Source organism: Spermophilus citellus, assembly GCF_964194105.1.
Source record: "Spermophilus citellus genome assembly, chromosome: 1".
Classification (NCBI taxonomy): Eukaryota; Metazoa; Chordata; class Mammalia; order Rodentia; family Sciuridae; genus Spermophilus; species Spermophilus citellus.
The window spans coordinates 181,058,148-181,078,924 of NC_138182.1; the positions used below are offsets into that span (position 1 = coordinate 181,058,148).

The 20,777-nt window shown below is 54.3% G+C and overlaps 1 protein-coding gene across 4 annotated transcripts in view; it reads left to right on the plus strand.

Moving 5' to 3' along the window:
- Window positions 1-747: 747 nt before the first annotated feature.
- CAMK2A (calcium/calmodulin dependent protein kinase II alpha) overlaps window positions 748-20,777 on the plus strand; it is a gene marked incomplete at its 3' end in the record, with an annotated part of 32,272 nt that continues 12,242 nt past the window's right edge. Inside the window, exons 1-11 of one of the 4 annotated variants that reach the window (XM_081297547.1) lie at window positions 763-814; window positions 897-969; window positions 3,618-3,720; window positions 4,935-5,018; window positions 5,154-5,248; window positions 6,157-6,279; window positions 6,634-6,717; window positions 7,898-7,940; window positions 10,702-10,742; window positions 15,699-15,731; window positions 16,733-16,781. In XM_081297547.1, coding sequence (XP_081153673.1) covers window positions 943-969; window positions 3,618-3,720; window positions 4,935-5,018; window positions 5,154-5,248; window positions 6,157-6,279; window positions 6,634-6,717; window positions 7,898-7,940; window positions 10,702-10,742; window positions 15,699-15,731; window positions 16,733-16,781 — 682 coding nt within the window. In that variant the 5' untranslated portion in view covers window positions 763-814; window positions 897-942. Of the gene's footprint in view, window positions 815-896; window positions 970-3,617; window positions 3,721-4,934; window positions 5,019-5,153; window positions 5,249-6,156; window positions 6,280-6,633; window positions 6,718-7,897; window positions 7,941-10,272; window positions 10,743-15,698; window positions 15,732-16,732; window positions 16,782-20,777 lie in introns of those variants that run through there. The other 3 variants (XM_081297548.1, XM_081297546.1, XM_081297545.1) reach the window with 3 other exon arrangements.

Here is a 20,777-nt window from a genome sequence, read left to right on the forward strand (position 1 = left end):
GCCCTCCTAGTTAAACCGCCAAACACTTTTAACTGTGATCATATACTTATTTATTTGGGTACCCGGAATTGAACTCAGGGGCACTCAGCCACTGAGCCATGCCCCCCAGCCCCATTTTATATTTTATATAGAGACAGGGTCTCACTTAGCGTCTTGCTTTTGCTGAGGCTAGCTTTGACCTCACAATCGTCCTGCCTTAGCCTCCCCAGTCACTGGGGTTACAGGCTGCGCCACCACTCCGGGCCATATATTTATTTTTGTTTCTCTTCTATTTGTGGCTAGTGATGCTGGTTTACCATTCATAGGGGTGATATCAAGTTTCCTTTCGGATGGGTTTGATTTGTCAGAGCAGGCAGGCGATGGCAATCTTCCGTGGTGGGTGGGGGGTGGCCTGGGAATCAGCAGTGACTCTGGTCTCATCTGTTGGCGGGGAGCATGTCCGTTGGGGGCAAGGACATGGAAAGAACACAACCAAACAGTGGTTGGGCTCCTGCAGCAGTGATCCTGCAGTGTTCTGGGTGCCCTCAGCCACCAGCCAGGACCCTGCCGGGGGCGGGGTCTGAGGGGCGGGGGAGGGGTCAGGGGAAGGGAGGGTGTGTCCGTGGTGGCGCCCAGGGGCCCCAGGTCCCTCTCTTTTGGGCTGAGGTTCTGAGGTCCCTGGGCCCCGTCCCTAGCTTCTGGGAGACTCCTCTAGGCAGGGTGGCGCCTGGGGCTTCTGTGGGAGGGTGACTGCGTGCCTGTCCCCCAGGGTCACTGGCGGGGAGCTGTTTGAAGACATCGTGGCCCGGGAGTATTACAGTGAGGCTGATGCCAGGTAAGCGCAGGGCACTCCTGCCCGCTGCCCGCTTGGCGAGGAGGCCTGTCCCTGGGCTGACCCTTCCTCTCTCTCTCCCCAGTCACTGTATCCAGCAGATCCTGGAGGCCGTGCTGCACTGCCACCAGATGGGGGTGGTGCACCGGGACCTGAAGGTGAGCGCCCGCGATGGGTGTGGCCAACCGGAGTCCGCCCAGCCCAGGGCCCCTCTGCCCTTCCCCGCTCCCACGGAGCGGGGTGCAACTGGAACCTCTTTTATTTTCCTGTTGGGCGGGAGGGAATATCCCCCCACTGTCTGCGGAGGAAGCTGAGCTCAGGAAGGCAGAGCGGCTGGGTTTGAGCCCCAGGTCTCCTGACTCCCAGCCCCAGTGCAGTTAGACCACCGGGGCCCGTCCCGGGGTGCAGGGCGAGGCAGAGTCCTAGAAAGGTCCAGATCCCAATCAGGCTACAGTTGCTGGAGCTGCTTGGTTCTGACTGTCTCCCCTCTGCCTGCTTACTCCTCCTTGGCGGGATGTTGGCTGAGAGAGCTCCCTGACCCAGACTCTTGTTCGGGTCTCAGGCAAACGGAAAGGGGAAAAATAGGACTTGGGGACCTCTGAGTACCCCTCTTTCCACCTAAAGAGATAGACAGGACTACGCAGCCTAGGACTGTCCTGGCCACTCAGCCTTGCCCTCTTCGCTTGGACATGGTGGACCTCCTCTGCTGGGCCTCATGGCATCAGGGGCTGAGAGCATCCTGGTTTTGTAAAATAGGACGTTAAGGTTGAAAGAGTCCAAGGGCATGGATTTCAGTTGTGCCTGAGCAAGGAGCACAGAGCCCAGGCCTTCCAACCGCAGGTCCAATAACCTCAGAGTCCAGTGCCCGAAGGCCACTTCAGACAGCCCGTACTTCTGCAGCAGCCAGCCCCTTCTAGGGTGACCCTTTTGTGTATCCATGGAGCCTCTGCTTATTTGGCCTTCAGTGACAATGAACTTACTTCCCATGGGGCTGCCCCTAGCTGTCCCTTGCTCTTTCCTGTTGTGGGACTCTGTCCTGAACCCCAATTTGGAACCACACAGATATCAAGCCTTCCGATCTAGAGAGACCTGATCAGCTTTGTGGTAACCCCGAAGTATTGGCGGGGTGGGCTCCCCTTTCCTACCCATATGTGAGTTCCAGGCCCTCCTCCCCCTGGATACCTCCCGGGTGCTCCATTTGTTCCAGATCCCTCTTGGGGACACTGCTCTGATAAGCACCCCTGCCCACCTCTAACTGTCTTTGGCAATCCAAGGCTTCTGACCTGTGCCCCGGGCAAGGTCCTTGGGGTTTGATCCAAGAGGTTCTCTGGCCAGAGGCAGGGCGGCTCTCCCCGAAGACCTGTTCCCATTATAGCTCCGGCCCCTGCCCGGGTGGAGGAAGGAAGGAGGAGAGGCTGCCCAAATTTAGGCCACCCTGGATGCACTAATTAGAGGCACATTCATCAAATCAGGGCAGGACGGCCACTGAGACCCAGGGCACATCGAAAGTACGGTCCCTAGAGGACAAAGGCAGTCTTCAGAAGCCAGACAGGGGGAGCTGTATTTGTGTGGGTCCAAGCTGGTTTTGACAGGGAAAGGTTGGAGGTGGGACCCCTCAAAGCCCTGCTGCAGAAAGGGTCAGAGGAAGAGTGGGAGCCAATTTTCTCCAGAGTCTCTTGGCTCCTCCCCAAGCAGCCAAGCTCAAGCGCTGACAGTTCGCCTTAGCAAGGTGCTTCCCGTGAACTGTCTGGGTTAATCCAGACACCACCCCATCAGGGAGGACTTGTCTCCGTTTCCCTGAAGAAAAAAACTAAACTCAGAGAAATGAAATTATCTGGTGAAGTTCCACAGCATAGAAGTGGCAATCCTGGGACCTGAAGCCAGGATGACCCAAGAATGGAGGGAATCTTAGTCTCTCTTTGTCCTGAATCCCAAGGTGGAGGGGGACCAGCAGGAAGTGGAGAAATTCTGAGGGTCTGAGCCAGTGGAAGGCAGCAGCCTCAGTGACCCAGAGGACAGATGTGGGGCCTCCCCCCAGGTCAGCTGTGGTCCTGGGGCCAAGCTCCATCATCTCTCAACCTATAGTGATTAAGATGGAGTCAATCTTTGTCTTGAATCTGACTCCACCCCTTCCAGCTGTGTGATCTTGCTTAACCTCTCTGAGCCTCGGTTTCCTTAACTTTATACATATGATAAATCTGTAGGTAACAAGAGACAACACAGATGACACTGATGACTCCTTCTTTCCATGGAGTAATCATGGGTGGGGGAGTTTCTTTGAAGGAGTATCGTGAAGGTGAGCTGGACAAAGGGAAGAGGATAGGCTTACAAGGCTGGAAGGCAGAGCAAATCAGGCAGGGGAAACAGGAAGTGCAAAGGCCCTGAGGTGGAAGGTGGCAGGACTGTTTCAAAGGATGTAAGGTCACTGTGGAAAGCAGAGATAATGGCATCTGACCCAAGGGGTTGTTGGGATGGTGGGTGAGAGGATGCACTTGGAACATAGTGGCTGGTACACAGCAGGACCCGTAAACCCTGCTGCCTCTTTCTTGTTGTGGTGGTAGCCTTAGCACCCCGACCCTGTGCCCAACCTCCCCTCAACCCAGCTCCAGACTTGGGGTGGCTGGTGTAGGAAGGGTTTTTCTGTAGAAGATGGAGAAATTGCCAGGGAATAGCTCCCTCTCTGGGTCCGGGGGCCGGGCCCCTGGACTGTGTGGCAGCTCTTCCTACAAGCCCAGTCCCCAAGGTGCGCTTCTGAACCTGCTGTCTCTCGCCCTCTCCTCCCCCTTTTCTTCCTGGTCCTGGGAAGCCGGAGAACCTGTTGCTGGCCTCCAAGCTCAAGGGCGCTGCCGTGAAGCTGGCGGACTTTGGCCTGGCCATAGAGGTGGAGGGGGAGCAGCAGGCATGGTTTGGTGAGTGGGGTGGGAGTGGCAGGGGTGTTGGGGGCCAGCCAGGGTCCATGCAGCACAGTCCACCCCACCCAGCCTCCAGCCAGTCAGTGGGTGGTGCCCACCCTGTCTCCCTGGGGCCAGGTGCAGGAACAGGGCCATCACGAAAACCATAACATGGCTTCTTCAGGTGAGCCACATGGTCACTGTCAGCAGGGGCTTCTGTGGGCAACCTCAGCCTGGATGCTGCAGATGAGACTGGCTAGAAAACTCGGAAAAGGTCAAGAGCTTAAGAGGGCTGGAGTTAGGACTTAAGCTCAGATGGCCCAGCACTCTCTGGGATTTCGGTATGATTCAAAATCTGGTTATACTTTTTAGTGGACAATAATGATCAGTGGTCAAGGACCAGAGCTCTGGGTTCAAGTCCCGACCCTGCTACTTATGAAGTGTGTGGCTTTAGCAGAGTCATTTCACCTCTCTGGGACTTTGTTTTCTCAACTGTAAAATGGGGATAATCATACTATGTTCCTCAAGGTCTGTGTGAGGATTAACTAAGACCAGGCTTATAAAGTGCTCTGCCCAAGTTCAGGATGCACACACAGTAACTGGTAACTGTTCTATGATTACTTGCTAATAGTTCATTTGTCTTTCATTTTGCTTGATCTTCCCCCAAACACTGGGAGGTATTTAAAATAGAAATCCCTAATCCTTCATTTGTCACAGGAGGAAGCTGAGGCTCTAAAGTAAAGAAACCAGATAAGGAAATTAGGGGCAAAGCTAGAGTTAGGGACAGGCCTCTGGCCTCTCATGACCAGCTCTGACAAGGCAGTGGGGATTGGGAGATAGGAATGTTAGCTCTCCGTGCAGAACTGGTATGGCAAGAGCTGAAGGCCACCAATAGTTGGTAGAGGGGTTGGGAGGGCTGTTCTGGGAAATTTATGACCCTGATCAGGACCCTGCGGGAAGGAGCTCTGTGATTGATTACTGCTGTCTGCCACAGACTCTGCCATGGGGAGTGGTGGCCGGTGTGCTAGGTGCCTATCTCCCTGGCCTAGGGACTTTGCTGGCTTACAGAGCCCACCAGGGTTGCACGGTGTAACCCCAAGCTCTGGGGGTCAGAGGCTGTTTGTTCCAGCTCTAGATGACTTTCATCCCCTCTCCCAGCAGGATCTGGCTCCAGATTACTCACATGCCAATCTCTGTGTGTCTGTCTGCCTGTCTGTGTGTCTGGGGAGCAGGGTTTGCAGGGACACCTGGATACCTCTCCCCAGAAGTGCTGCGGAAGGACCCATACGGGAAGCCTGTGGACCTGTGGGCCTGCGGTGAGTCCATCCAAAGGCCTGCTCCTCCCCTGGGCCACCCAGGCCCTGGGTCCCCTCACTCCTTTCCATCACCCTGCCTTCATCTCTCCTCCCCGCAGGGCAGGGGGCTGAAGGTTCTCCTGGTCTTCTCCCCAGGGGTCATCCTGTACATCCTGCTGGTTGGATACCCCCCGTTCTGGGATGAGGACCAGCACCGCCTGTACCAGCAGATCAAAGCCGGTGCCTATGATGTGAGTGTTGCTCCTCTCTCCAGCCACCCTGCCCCTGTCATCCTCTGGTCCCCTTCTAGTGAAGCTCAGGGATCTGAGGAAGGACATCTTCCTCCTGCCTTTCCAGTCCCCCTAGGTTCCCGGCCACTTTCTAGAGCTGGGGCAAGGGGTGAAGCCCAGGGGAGCCTGAAGATGGGCAGGGCCAGGCAGCTCAAGAGGTGCCTAATGAGTCGAGGCTCGAAGTGACGAGATCTGTCCTGCGGGGCCCTAGAGGGCAGAAGGGAGGGGCAGCCCTGAGCTGTATTTTCTAATTTTTTTTCTCTCTTTTTCTTACATGTACAAATAATCATAGTAGCTCACATGTCCGTAGCACTCATCTGATTGTTTTATGCACTTGGAGACATGAGATCTTCACACCAGGCTACAACATAGACACGAATACCATCCTCACTTTACAGATAGGGAAGCCTCTGGCCCTCGCATCCATGCTTCTAGCTACTGAACCATACGGCTTTTCTCTAAGGCTGGAGTCCGTCAAGCCCTGTGCCATGAGTCCTGCGATAGTCACACCGCGGCATCCCCAGAGACGGCTCATGACAGGCCCAGGTCTGGGGGAGACAGAGACAGGACCTGGACCCAGGTCTTCTGATTCTTCTGTCTGGACCATGACCACTGTCTGCCCTTCTCTAGAGAGGGCACAGCCTCAGGATGACAGAGGGAGGTCTCCTTTCCCTGTGACCAGGCTTTCATCTGTCCTGGTTCCCCAGGCTCCGACCCTCCCCTGGTCCCGAGGAGTCCCGACTCCTGGCTGTGGGGGCTGAGTGGATGGCATTAGCACCCCTGCCTGCTCCCCTGCCAGTCAGGGGTTGGGGGATCGCAGGGGTGGCCTGGGGCAGGCTGGGCAAACCTGGCCTCTCTGCCCCTTCCAGTTCCCATCACCAGAATGGGACACCGTCACCCCAGAAGCCAAGGATCTGATCAATAAGATGCTGACCATCAACCCATCCAAACGCATCACAGCTGCCGAGGCCCTCAAGCACCCCTGGATCTCGGTGAGCTTCCCACAGCAGGGACCCTCCCCAGAGTCCCTCTAGACTGCAAGGTCCAGGCCCCTGTGGTATCTTGGCCCTGCTCCTGGCTGGGGCTGATGGGGCTTAATCAGAGAGACTGACCCTACTGTGATGCTCGGGGACAATATGGAATTGAGGGATGTCCTGTGTTGGCACACGACCGGGAGTGTCACTGGCCTTGACCGTCTGAGGCCAACATCCTAAGCACTCTGCACCATCCCTAGAACAAAGAATTATTTTCCCAAGAAGCCACCACACCTTGGTGAGATGCCCTGCTGCGGACCTAGGCTGTCTTCCAGCACGTGTCACTACAGACCTCTCTTTTTCTTCCTCCAGCACCGGTCCACTGTGGCCTCCTGCATGCACAGACAGGAGACCGTGGACTGCCTGAAGAAGTTCAATGCCAGGAGGAAACTGAAGGTAACAGGTCCTTACCTTCCATACCCCCCAGGCTCACTAGTTCTTTCCTTCATTGATTCCACAAGCATTTATGGAACACCTACTGCATGCTAGACAGCAGGCTGGGATTTGGGGAGTGAGCAGTGAATTAGACCCCATCCTCACCCTGATTGAGCTCGTGGTCTGGTGGAGAGGACAGACAAGTGACCAGGACATTGCGGGGCCATGGTGAGTGCTGTGCCGGGGCTGTGGGAGGACATAGTGGGTCAATGGCATTCCCAAGTCTGGAAGGTTCTGGAAAGGGTCCCAGGAGGCCTTCCTGGAGTCAGCTGAGACCCTAAGGATAAGCAGGGATTGGATTAGCACAGTGTCAAGTCAGAAAGGGAAGGTGCTCCGGACACCGAAAGGCCCTTGCTGGCAGGGGTGGGCATGACCTCCTGGAGGACCAGAGGGGGTTGTGAGTGTCTGGAGAGAACTTTGGGGACAAGAGATGACTGTGCAGGAGACCACTGTGGGGTGAGAGGCCACAGCTCTGAGGGAGGATGACTGTGGCCAGCATGATCCAGGAGAACCGGGTCCTATTCACTGCACAGTGAGCTGTGTCATAGAGGAAGTCTCAAAATGGAAATGGGGATGCTTAACGTCAGAGATTTTCAGATTCAGAAAGCGTCTGAGTCAGGTTTGAATCAGACAGCAGGAGGAGCAGGGGGTGATCCCCCAGCCCTTTGCCGATAGCGAGGGCTTCTCCACAAGGAGATCCTCCAGGCTTCTGAGCCATGGGCCACAAAGCAATGAACTAGCCCTGGAGCACGATAGTCTCAGCCCAGAGGAGGGATGCAAGGTCTCCTGTCCTTGCCCAGGCAGGAAACTTTAGGAGTGGCCTTTAGGAGTCCCCGCCAGTAGGTGTCCTCAAGTCCATCAGCTTTGGCCAGGCCATGGGTCCTATTAATATCTGCGCCTGGGATGGCCCTGTCCCAAGAGCTGTGCCAGCCAAAGCCGACTTCTCCAGGGAGGGTGGGGGAAGGGGTCTGGGCTGCAGGGTGGGGGTGGGGGACAGATGGGGGCACAGGGGCCGAGGCTTTGGATGTGTCCCTGAAGAGACCACCTGCTTGTCCTTCCCTATACCCCTCCCATTTCTCTGTCTCCCCTCCTCCCTTTACCTCCGGCCTCCTTCCCCTGTCCCCACTCTTATCTGTTGCAGGGAGCCATTCTGACCACAATGCTGGCCACCAGGAACTTCTCTGGTAGGTGGTAGGGCCTGAGTCACTAGTATGTCCTGCACTGGTCTGCTGCGAGCATGGTCTTGTTGGATATTTGGGTGTCTTCAGAGTGGGGGCTGCAGAATGTTTCTGGACTGGGATTTAGCTCACCTGCCACAAACCTGTACCCCAAAAGGAAAGGAGAAAGGTCAAAGGTGAGCAACTCCAGGCCTGGTTAGATGTGAATCTCGCTCTCCTGCCTCACAAGTGCACTGGGATCCTTAGAGGGGAAACCTCCTGGAATGTGGAGGGTTCCGGCCCAGGAGGGATGAAGCCAGGACCAGGGCGCAACAGTACTGCCCAGCTATTGCGGGAGCCCTGTGCTATCCAGTCCCCACACTTTTGCTCAGATAGCCTTCATGACAGGGAAGTGGGGGGCTGTTGCCATCCTCCTTTTTCTGATGAGGAAGCAGAGTTTAAGGGGTGAGCTCTGACATCAGGTCAAAGGTTAGAGAGAGGCAGAGCCTGCCTCATAGGTATGTGCAGCCCAGAGCAAGTACCCTTGACCAGGCTGGGTCACCAGGGAGACCAGGGCCAGAGTTTCCCTGGCTCCTGTCCAAAGCCGGGCTGGTTAAGGCAGGGAGTGCCCAACTACCTGAGCATGTGGCCCCAAAGAGAGAAGGGGAAGGGATTATTGTCCGGGCTTAGCAAATAGCTCCTCTTGGTATGTGGACCAACTCCAGGCCAGTGCTGCCAGAGGTCTGTCTCTGGGGAGCCCTGGGCGCTGACGGGGCAGCAGAGCAGATATAGATGGCAGATATGGCAAAGCTCACCTGATGGGCCCTCAGACTGGGCTGGGGCCAGCACAGACAGCTACTATGGATGCATGCCCACACTGTAGCCAGAGGTGAGTTCTGAGCAGGGTGCAGGCCTGGCTTCCCTCAGAGGGTCCACCTCCCCATGACCAGCTGGGATGAGCAAGGCCCAGAGCTGGGAGCATTCCAGAACCTCAGACTTGGGCTTTCCCCTACACTGAGCTGCCTTCCTACCCTTTCCCCAGACAAGGAACCTGTAGTTCCTTATACTGAAAGATGAGCTACCTAGTCAGAGTCTTTTTTTAACACCTGAAGCACCCTGGAGAACTTTCTTCCAGAGCCCAGAAAATGGTGGCCTGTGGATTAGTTCCAATATCTAGATGTGCTTCAGGAAACCAAGGATGTTTAAGAAATTATTCTGGAATGGGTTTCTAGCTCTTAAAAGTCAGGAGACTGGTCAGACACAGTGGCATGTACCTGTAGTCCCAGTTACTCAGGAGGCTGAAGCAGGAGGATCTCTTCAGCCCCGGAGTTTTGGGTTATAGTGTGGTCTGTACATTGGGTGTCCTTACTAAGTTTGGCATCCATATGGTGACTTCCTAGGAGTAGGGGACCACCAGGTTGACTGAGGAGGGGTGAATCAGTCAGGTTGGAAATGGAACAGGTCAAAAGTAAGTAGATTTCATAGAAAAACTCAAATTTCTGAAATCTCTTGAAAATCAGTCTGGCCTTGTCTGTCACAGTGGGCTGGAGCATCAAGGGGTCACCCTCCTTGATGCATGTGGGACAAGCACCCTCCCATGCTTGTTGGATCCTCCTGGTCCAACTCACAAAAGTCTACGGATGACAGGCAACCATTCTTCTCAGACACCCAGAGGTGCCCTGTTATCCCTTGATCTGCAAGTGGGTGACTGGATGACAGCTTGCAGGGACCGTAAGTGGCAATGTGGGGGGACTGGAAGGCTGGGCCAGCCATGAGCCTTGTGCCTTAGAGCCCCTGGGGCATGGAGGCCCTATACCACCACCACCCCTGCCCAGCTCACGTTCCTGAGACTGCCTGGAGAAGGGTTTATGATGGCTGCCATTTATGGAGCACCAGCTACACGCAGGCTGAGCGCAGTACTTCACAGATCACGGTCTCATTTAGGGCACTTGCTTAAGGTCCGAAGCAGCCGGATGCCAGGTGGGGCAGGGCTGGGTGTTTATGCCGTTTCCTGGCTAATGCCCACTCCCAGGGCTCCAGTGAGGAAGTGAAAGAGGGGGAGGGGAAAAGCCCAGTACCATTCCTCTGCTACCACCTGCCACCGGTGGCCAGCCTCTGCGTGGGGACCCAGACTCTGATGCTGGGGAGGCCTATGCTGCCTGAAGGGAAAACCAGGGAAGGGCTGCTCTGGCAGGGGTGGGCCCCGGTGGGGGGCATCTGCTTCTTGTCACTGGCAAAACGCAGCCTGCAGCTGTCCTGAGTGAGTAGGCAGGCTGACACATGACCTCTGCAGCCGCATGGGGCTAAAATTAGAGAGGGCGGCGGGGAGGGAGGGGAGCGTCCAGCCCCCAGGCCAGGCAGCAGGCCTCCTGGTTGGCCACCAACAGCACAGTGGTGACCGGGATCCAGAGGGAATCCCCAGGCTGAAACAGCCACCCCACAGTCCCGGAGCACGTTGGACTCCTCCCTGGACCCATGAAGCCAGAGGGTTACACTTGAGATTGCTGAGAACAGAGGAGCCCAGGCCCACTCAGTGGGCCCCTGGCAGCGCCTGGGCTACTGAATAGGGAGAAGGAGGAGGAGGAGGAGGAGGAGGAGGAGGAGGAGGAGGAGGAGGAGGAGAAGGAGGAGGAGGAGGAAGTCTCTTCCCGGTTGCTGGCCGGCTCCGTTCCAGCACCATCGCCCCCTTGGCTGCTCTCCGGCTGCTTGTGGATGCTGCTCTTCCTCACCCTCTGGGCCCTGGTGCCCTGCTTGGTGTTGCTAACCCTCTACTTTTTCTCCTCCACAGGAGGGAAGAGTGGAGGGAACAAGAAGAACGATGGTGTGAAGGTGAGTCCCCGGGGGCCTGGCAGGGCCTGTCTGGGTTTTAAGGCCTGGGGCAAGACCAGGGCGTTGCTGATGTGCTCTGGGCAGACACAGGTTATGTCTGTGGCCAGGCTGTCCCCAGACCCAGCGAGCTGGGCTGCGGCATCATCCTCTCACTGTGCTTGTGGGGAGGGCAGCTGGGGGAGGGGGAGATGGCGGAGGGAGGGAGAGATAGGTAGCCTGGGGTTGGAATGAGCACAGGAAAGGGAAAGATCAGGTTTCTGGGGGTTCTCCAGGGCTGAAGAACTGTGAGCAAGGGGGTGGAGGGAGGGACAGAAACGGTATGAAGGATGACCTCCTTCTCCTGCCCCAGTGTGGGTGGACTGGGCTGGCCCCTACCTGTTGCACATGCTAGTCCAACCCAGAAAACCCATGGGGAACGCAGCCATTCCTCTAGCTTGTGGGATCCAGAGGTGCCCCTTCCCTGCCAAGGCCTGCTGCTCCCGTGCCAAGAATCCCCTCCTTTGCCCACCAGGCCTGTCCCCTGTCCCCACCCCGATGCCCGAGCTATTTCCCTCCACACCCTGCTGGCCCCTCCTTCCCATCTCTTCTCTCTTTTCCCTTTGCTTTCTGGGGCCTGTCCCCTTTACTCTCTCAGCTCTCTCCTCCCCTGCCACCCTCTCACCTTGTGGGTTCTCCTTTCTTGAGATCTTGCTTCCTTCTGGGCTCAGTGCCCCACCTGGCTAGGGGCCCAGGACACTAGAAGGTGAGATGCTCTAAGAACACAGTCACCCAGGTGTGCTGGTGGCTTCATGGCTTCATTACAGTCTCTGGCCACCCCCTGGCTTTGGTCTGCCAGAGATTGCATGGGGGTGGGTCTGGCTAGATGTCCAAGGCCAGGATAGAGTCTCCTCTCTGCCCCTTGCCTCCTCCCACTTGAGTTACCTCTAGGGACAATGGCTGGGGTATGGATTTGGTGGTTATTTCCAAGATTTCGGTTCCAAAAACAGACAAGAAAGAAATAAAACCCCATCTCATCCTTTTCCCTTCTCTTCCTGGGTGCTTGAGGGACCCAGTCCTGTGCCACATAATGACATTTCGGTCAACGGCAGACGGCATATACAACAGTGGTCCCAGATGATTACAATGGAGCTGAGGAATTCCTATGCCTAGTATTTTCACTGTCCCTTTCTATGTTTAGATACATAAACATCACTGTGCTCTAACTGCCTACAGCCCTGAGTGCAGTACCACGCTGCACAGGTTTGCAGCCCATGAGCCCTAGGCCCTGCCGTGTAACCTAGGTGCATAGTAGCTATGCCACCTAAACCACTGATGTTCACATAATGACAAAATCACCTCAGGATGCGTTTCTCAGAATGCGTCCCTGCGATGCTTGACTGTACCTAGCGAGTTGGTTATTAGTCAAAGTCAGTGGTTTTCACATTGAACTCTTTGGAGCCCACAGGTTCTGGGGAGACCCTTCTGGCAGCAGATGGACTGGCTAGCATCAGGAAGGGGGAAGCCCCATTCACAAGATCCCCCACACTCCCTTCCACTGGGACAGCTTCTAGTCACAGTCGCCAGGGTGCTTAAGAGATCAGGGTGGGTTCACCAGCAGCTAGACCTTGGCTGCTTATTTAAACTTCCTGAGCCTGAGTTTCCTCTTTCATGTGACGAGGCTGAAAGGATTCCCACCTCCTAGGATACTCACGAGGATTAGCTGGGATAATGTGCGTTGAGAGTTTAGCACTGTGCTAGTGTGGGATACGGCACGTGCCCACGAGATGCTGGTCAGGATTCTTTTTTCTATTTTATATGTTAGACTTTTGTGTGAAATTTCCCTTGAAAGCAAAGTTTGTTCAAGAAAATATTTGGAAACCACAGATTGAAAGCCAATGCAGTTTATCAAGTTAATGCACACCTGTCCAAACCCCTGTATGGCCTCCGGTGTTAGGTCTGGGCTAGCCTGCCTTTGGAGATTTTGTGCAGTATGGATCTGCCAGGCTGGGAGCAGCTGGAGGGGTTTCTCTGCCCAGTGGGTAGATGCTGAGCTGGGGGTATTGGGCCCTGGGGAAGGCCATCTTCCTGGTCGCAGTTTTCGGTATATGGCTACAGAGGCCACAAACGCTGTTGTGCTGTGGCCCAGGTCAATGGAAGAGGAGGCTGCAGAAAGAGAAAGGCCGCTGGGTCTGCTGCTCTCGAATGTGGCCCTGACAGAGGCTGATGAGGAGCCCTGGGCATGGGATCAGAAGGGGCCTCCCTTGGGCTGGATGGAGGCCCAAGAAAGAAGCTCTGAGTTCTGCTTCTCTCTAGCAAGGCCAGGAGGCCAAGGCTGGCAGAGGGCAGTGGGCAGGAGAGGTTTGCTGGGCATCACAGAGCTTTCCAGTGGGCTCAGCTGAACAGCGCCACTGCTTCCTCCTCAGGGTGGCCTGGGTGTGGGTGAAACTCAAAGGCCATCCATGGACAAACCATCTCTTTATGTAGCTCCATCTAGGAGCTTGGATGGAGGAGGGAGGAAGTCCTTCTGGGAGATGTGAGTAACTCAGGAGGCCTGCCAAGTCGCTCCCAGAGAAGGGAGGGTAGTGGGGTTGGGGGGAAGAGTCTAGTTATGTTTTCCTCAAGCCAAGAAGCCACGGTGAGTCTGGGCCTCACTGCTCCCTCCCTCTGAGGATCATGGTCCTGGGTCTGTCATCTGTACAAGGGGAGCATTGTGGTTGTTTGCAAGGGTTGGTGAGAAAGTCATCCCGGAGGGGCCTGGTGGAGACACACCATGACCCTCAAATGTCCAGCCAAAGGGGGACATCCATGCTCTTCCTGAAGCCCGGTCCTTAGAGACCTGCTGCCATTTCATCTGGGGCTTCACAGGAAAAACAGTGATGGGTTCCAGCGCTGGAGGGAGGCCACCTCCACTGGGGCTCAGAGATGACTGCACTTTGCGGGTCTTTCAGGGCTTTTCAAGGCTGATGTCAATCACATTTGGTTTCCAACCCCTTGCTGAGCTTAGAACCTCCCTCTACGCGTGGTTCTAAGACAGGCGACTCTGCGTTCAGTGGAAGCCCTTTCCAATCACACTCTAAAGCGCTGGTCGATATGGGTTGTTGGTGGCATCGTTATTTGGTGATTTAGGGAAATTGAGTCTTTCTCTAAGAAGCAGTGCCTGCCCTGACACCCATCGGCCTCAGCTTCTACCAGGAGGGGCCCACTGCTCCTACCCCTCACCCCACTCACTGCCCCTGTTGGTGTCCCATCCGTGCCGTCGTGACCTCTCTCCCCATGTCCCATCCTGTCACTGTGCGTCCGAATCTGATGCAGTCTTTGCTCTGTGTTACCTACTCGTGTCCCGCCTGAAAACTCCTGGCTCCTGAGAGGCTTCTCAGGTTTCTGCTGACAGCTGAGCTATGTGGGCCTGTCCCCTTCCCCACACACTGAGCCTGGCTTGGCTCCAGCCAGGGCAGGAGGCCAACACTAGGAGAAAAAGAGAGGAGAGGACAGGAGAGGAGAGGCGAGGCGAGCAGGGCAGAAGAGCGGCTGATGCAGGTGGTTGGCTATAAGCCACACTGTCCCGCCCAGCTGGGGAAGATGCAGTCTAAGGACATGATCACAGAGATGCCTGGTGAGCCATCCCTGCTACATCTGTGGAGGCCCTGGTTGGAGGGCACAGGATAGATTCTGGCACTCAGAAGTTTGCTGGATTATGGAATTAGAAAGCCCAAGATTAGACCTGAGACCTTCAAAAAATATCAGAAGCCCCATCTCCATGGTGAAGACTGACGGTGGTGGCACCTTAAGTTTCTCACAGGGCAGCAGGATGAGGGGCCTCCTGGCCTTTCAGGTGTAAGAACATCTAGGACAGGATGAGCCTTTGAAGGGGCATCAGGCTGTGGAGACCTAGAACCCCGGGCAAAGGACAGAGCCCTGCACTCAGGTCTCAGATGTGCCAGTGGCTTGCTGAAAGAACCTGATCAGGCCACTACCCCTTCCTGGGCCTTAGTGTCTCATCTGCCAATACAAATGCCAGTCTGGACCTGCACTTTCTATAAGTGTGAGCCCAAGACTGCAGGCTCTGAGAGCCAAAGGAAGGAGAAGGGGATCCATATTTGTACACCCGCTTCCCTTGGTACCGTAGCCAGTACAGGGGATGCTACCAAGTGCAAGGACAGGCCAACTGGCAAGGCCACAGGACTCCAGCTCTAGACTCAGCCTCACTCTGGCTGTGTCTCAGTTTCTCCATCAACGTAAAGGAGCCGAATGGGATAGTGCTGGGAAGCTGTAAGTGCCCGAGGCCATTTAGGGGACTGGCCCCCTTTGCCTGGTCCCGATATCTCTCATGTCCCCTGGGGATATTTCTGGAAATGGAGATGTCCAGTTCCCACCCCAGATCTAGTTATCAAACTCCTCAAAGGGGACCTCATTCTGTACATTTTTGATGAGTTTCCTGGGGCTGGGAGGCAGCTCAGTGGTAGAGTGCTTGTCTAGCATGGGTAAGGCCCTGGGTTTGATCCCCACACTGCACATTTCCTGAGTGATAATGAAACTCAGCTGGGAGTGGGGTTCTCTTAGCAGGGAAGTGCCTCGGGGAAGGCACTCAGCCTCATCTCCCTTTTGTTCTTCAAGAGCACTGGGCTCGGAAGGCCTTGGGCAATTGGCAGCCAAAGTCAGGATTAGCTCTCTCCATCAGAGTGAGGTGTAGTAGGCAGCCCTGGTCCAAGGGAGGCTTGGCCTTGAGCTTGGTTGTTATCTTGGTGGACCCAGGTAGCTGTACATGAGGACCCAGGATTTCAGCCTGAGAGGGCTGGCCCCGCTAGGCCAGCTATGCTGGTGGCCCTGATTGCTTTTCCCAATGCCAGGCCAGCAAAGGACCACAGAGGATGACCCTGAGGCCCATCCTCCTTCCAAACATCCCTTGTCGTTTCTCTGCTCCGTGCCGTTTTCATGCTCTGTCTTTTCCTGTCCCATCTCTTCTCCTTGTTTTTCCAGAAAAGAAAGTCCAGTTCCAGCGTTCAGTTAATGGTGAGTGTCTGCCGTCTCCTCCACGCCGGTAAATGCTGGGCCTCGACCCTTCCTCCCTTGCTCCTGCCTCCCTCCTGCAGGCTGCACGGGAACCCGGGGCGGGAAGAGGGTGCTCAGGGCGTGCTTGGTATGTGGGCCTTGTGTGACAATGTGTGTGTTGTGTGTGTGTGTGTTGTGTGTGTGTGTGGTGTGTGTGTGTGTGTGTGTATTGTTTGCGTGTTTCTGTTGACACCTCCAACTCCACAGCCCAGGCCAGCAGGCTGACAGCAGACCTGAGACCTTCTCGGATGTGAAGGTGGATTTGAGCACAACCCTATGTCCAGCCCTTGGCTTCTGGCTTCTGCCCACCCCTCTGCTCTAGAACTCATCTCAGGGCTTGGTCTGTGCCAGTTGCAGCCAGGGTGGGGCTGTGCTCCACCTGTGTTTGGCCAAAGTAGTAGGTGCCATGGAGGTCCCCTGGAGCTTGTAAGTCTGCTCGGGCAGAGGAGCCACCAGCCCTGCCTCTGTCTAGGGCTGCAGGTGGCCCACGTCCCTCTTTTTCTGGATCCATGGCTGTCTCACTCAGTTGTGTGGTTTTTCTCCCCTCTGAAAAGCCCACCCTCTCTCACACTGGGCCTCCCTCTATCTGTCTTCCTCTCCTGCCAGTGTGTGTATTCCTTCCCCATTCTGTGGCTGCCATGGTGTCTCTCTGCTCCTCTGCAACCCCCTCTTTGCCCCCTTGAGCAGAAAGGACCCAGGAATCCCCCTCCAGCCCTTCCAGACAGGTCAGGGATCTCCTTGCAGTACCCCTTCATCCGGGCCCCACCCAGCCACCTGCAGAGTGGGGCCCTCCCTTCTCAGGCCGGGAAGTCTGGCAGGGTTTCAGGCAGCATCTGGATGGCGGAGCCGTTTGGGACTTCAGACGCGGTCCACATTGGCAGGCAGCTGGGGCAGCCCCCAGCTGGCCACACCTGTGCCACTCACCAGACAGGCCTCACCACCTCCCTCATTCTCTTTGGCAGGAGTCTTCCGAGAGCACCAACACCACCATTGAAGATGAAGACACCAAAGGTAGGGGACGGTCTTGCCTCTGGCATCTGGCCCCCCAGACTCCCTGGTGCTTTCTGGGCAGACCGCTTCACCCCAGAAAGGTCCATGCCAGCCTGTTTCCTGTGCCTGGGTGGAGCTTTGCCCCAGCTCCTGATAACCGACACACTGTGGGGCACGACGTCCCCGTGTGGGGTACCAGGTTACTGGAAGGGCACGGATGGTCTTTTCTTATTTTAGGTTCATAGATTTTACTTTAATACATATTAGAGAAAAAAATTAATCACAAATTCAAGTCATGAATGTGGACTAGTGGTATAAATTTTGCTTCTGAAATAAGTGTTTCTGAGAGTTTCTTTTTTAAAGTGAGTTGATATTTAAAGCACGAAGTAATAATAGTAAAGAAAGGAGGAGGAAAAATCTAGAATATTCAGTCTGCTGGAGCATGGAAAACTGTGCCCAAGACCAACCATAAATGCAAAGGTTATGGTAGCTAAAGGCTAATAGCCTATAAAAATTCTCAAATGAGTAATGGGGGCGCGGATTACCTGCAATCAGGTGGTAAAGGAGGAAATGGCAAGGATAGCACGCACGGCTGTGCTTTATGAATACTTGCTAAGTCCTGTGCCTGCTCCCGGGACTTTTTCTGGTCTAACATGCTGGGGCTTCACAACAACCCTACAAGGTAGTTCCCTATGGTGGACTCTGTTCTCCAGCTGAGGAAAGGACAGAGCCTGGGTAAACTGGCCCCCAAACCAATTGACCAGCAGGATTGGGAGTTGAACCAGGTCTGGTCACAGGGTAGGTAGCAAGCATTCTGGGAGGCTGGAGGAAGGAACAGAAACCAGCCCAGGGGACACCAAGTCCCTGATGCGTTAACAATGTCCTGCTGCTCCACCTGCACTGGGTACCTAGCCCTCCTCATTTCCCATGACAGAGAGCCCGTCGGGTTCAGAGGTTTGTCTATTCCAGTAGGTGCCAGAGACACCTGGGGAGTCTATGAAAATACACAGAAAGACCATCCATAGAGAGGGAACTCAGCTGTATCTGTTGAGACATTTTCCAGGAGTTTTGATATTTTGCTTTGAAAAGAAGACAGTGTCGGGGAAAGAGGATTTTATCATGGCATGCTTTTTGCACAAATGTGATTCAGGCTTTTGGGCAGCTTTGACACGCCACTCACCATGACGGTTCCTGACTTCTGCCAGGAGCCTAGAAGATGGGCCCAGCCTGTGGGTGTCTCTTTCGAGTCATTTTTAAATTGGGGGATCACAGCCTGGTGCTAGCAAATCATCTTCTATGGCAGCACCAGGAACAGCTTTACAGCTGCCTTCTCTTGAAGGATTGCCCACCAGGGTCAAGTCAGTGTGCGGGGTCCCCCCAGGTACAAACTTCTAACCACATCCCCTGTGACTCTCCCCCTGTGGATTCTGATTGTGTAAGTCTGTAGTAGACCAAATCATGGGGCTTCTAAGATATTCTCTCTTTCCCAATGGGGAGAGAGAGACTCTGGGGTTCTGAGGCAACCACATGTAGCCTTATAATCCTGGCCTCAGGGCAGACAGGGATTGTGGAGGTGGCCTGGCTCTGTACTTCCCTGCTAGAATCCATTTGCTGGATGACTTTGGATAACATATTCAACCACTCTGAGACCCAGTTTCCTTAATACCAAAGAGGTGATGATAATAGTACCAACCGCAGAAATCACTATGCAGATGAAATGAGAAACTGCATATAAAATACATCTACTCCTGTGATCTCAGCGACTCAGGAGGCTGAGGCAAGAGGATTGCAAGTTCAAGGCCACCCATAGCAACTTAGAGAGACTCTACCTCAAAATAAAAAATAAAAAGGGCTGGGCATGTAACTCAGCAGTAGCGTGCCCTTGGGTTCAATCCTTAGTACTGTAAGAAAATTAGTAATAATAAATAAAAATAAAAGTATATTCACAACATTTAGTATGTGGTAAGTGTTTTTTTTAAAAACAATCTTAACTTCTTTCTTTTTTTTTTTTTCCAAACTGAGTTCATGATTGACAGGAAGTCACATGACATTTTCTTAGATTATTAATCTTAATCAAAGAGTATATTAAGAAACTATACATTAAACAAAGAAGTATTTAGAATAGAATGCAAACTGCATATGCATAATTGTGTAAAATGGGACCATCAGAGACATTTTCTACCTGACATAACATCTTCCGGTGACATTCCTGAGGCCCCACGTTTGCTATCATCCTCCTCTTACAGGGATCAGGAGAGGACACTTTGTCTTGAATTTTAGTTCACCTCCGCTTCTCTTCTCAGGAGTGTGAACCCTAGAGAGGAGGAAGGGCATGCATGTATCATTTACTGCAGAACGGGGACCCTGTCTCCTGCCTCAGTTTCCCCACGTAGAAGAGCCGGGGAGGCCATGTCTGTTGGAAGAGCTTCTGGCCCAGCCAGGACCTGCTCCTCATATGGGAGGAGGGAAGAGGCCTCCTGCCTCCCCCAGCCTCCCCAGGCTCAGAGAAAGTTCCCAGAGAACTCTTTTCTGGTGTTAACTTGTTAAGCCCTCTTACTAAGTGAGAATGGCAGCTGGTGGGGTGGACTCCGAACTAACATTAAAGTTAATTAGAAATGTCATCCTCCAGGGAGCAAGTTCCCCTGAGGAAAGGAAGGGACATGAATATTTCAGAGCCCTCTGGCTTCATGCACAGGTCTCTCGCTTTCCGAACTGCACTAGGTTCTCTCAGCCTTCCTCCCCATTTCCCTACCTCCTCCTGATCAGCTCCATGCAAAATTAATTTTCTCTCCCATCTGAAGAACTGGGCAGGGACGTTCTGGGAACTACCAGTTAGGAATGCTGGTCCCATCACACAGCCTCAGCATACTGTGTGATCTTAAGAGAGCACCTTACCTTCTCTGGGGCCTTGGCCTTCCCATCTGTAGGGAAGCACTCCCAGATTGGATCATCTGGGTGAGTACCTGGCAGAGGAGAAATGCCAGATGTCACTACCAAGCATCTGCTGGATGAATTCCTTGCACAGCAATGGGGTTTCTGCGGGCACAGAAAGCTCAAAACAAGAGTGGATTTCCTGTGGAAGAAGCACAAAGACTCTAGATCTTCTGTCCTAGAGAAGAAAGCTGGGGAAGCTCTTACCCACTGGGCTTCGACTGTTGGCAAAATGGTGTGCCAAGTGGCAGGAGACACAGCCTCGAGCACTGTCACAGGCTGCACTCATGGAGGTAAAGGGTCCAGAACTCGGGAGGGGATAGAGAGCTGATATCCTGCATTATCTGGGCCACACCTGACTGTGTGCCCACCCTCAGAGAACCATCCAGACAGCGCAAGGACCCTTGAGGCAGGACCTGGGAACCATATTCTGAAGGCTGTGTATCTAGAGAAGAGAAAACTGGGTGACAGGAGACTCAGACAGGCTCTGGGTGGGAAGGTGCTCACTCCAGAAGGAAGAAAGAAGACCAGAACTCTACCTAGGGGCTTCCAGGGACACTGGTGTCAATGTGGAAGAAGAAGGAGTGTACACATTGCAAGTCATAAGCCACAAGGAGGAACCAAGACTGAGCCGTCCTGTCAGGCTGCTGGGAAGCCTCCCTGCCCTGGGTAAAGACGCAAGGCTCTGCTTCTGAGATTCCCACATGACAAGAATCACAGCTGTCTGTGATGGGGTGCCATTTGCTGTCTGAGATGCTCGACCCAATGCATCCTTGTATACATGAGTGGCTTGAGGTTAGGGTCTTGGAACAGCAGCTGGCTCTTAGGGTTAGCTATCTCTGTGTTAGATATCTCTTAACTCAGTCCTCCAGACAACTCTTTAAGGTAGGTACCATTAGTATCGCCATTATGCATGTGAGGAAACTGAGGCACAGGGCAGCCCTTGCTGAAGGACTCGCTGCTATTAAGTGGCAGAACCAGAAGAGAACCCTAGGCAGAGTCTGGCTCCAGAATTCATGCCCTGGACCACTTTGTTGGACTCCCTGCGATGGCAGTGACAAGCAGCCCACAGGAGGTAGGACGATA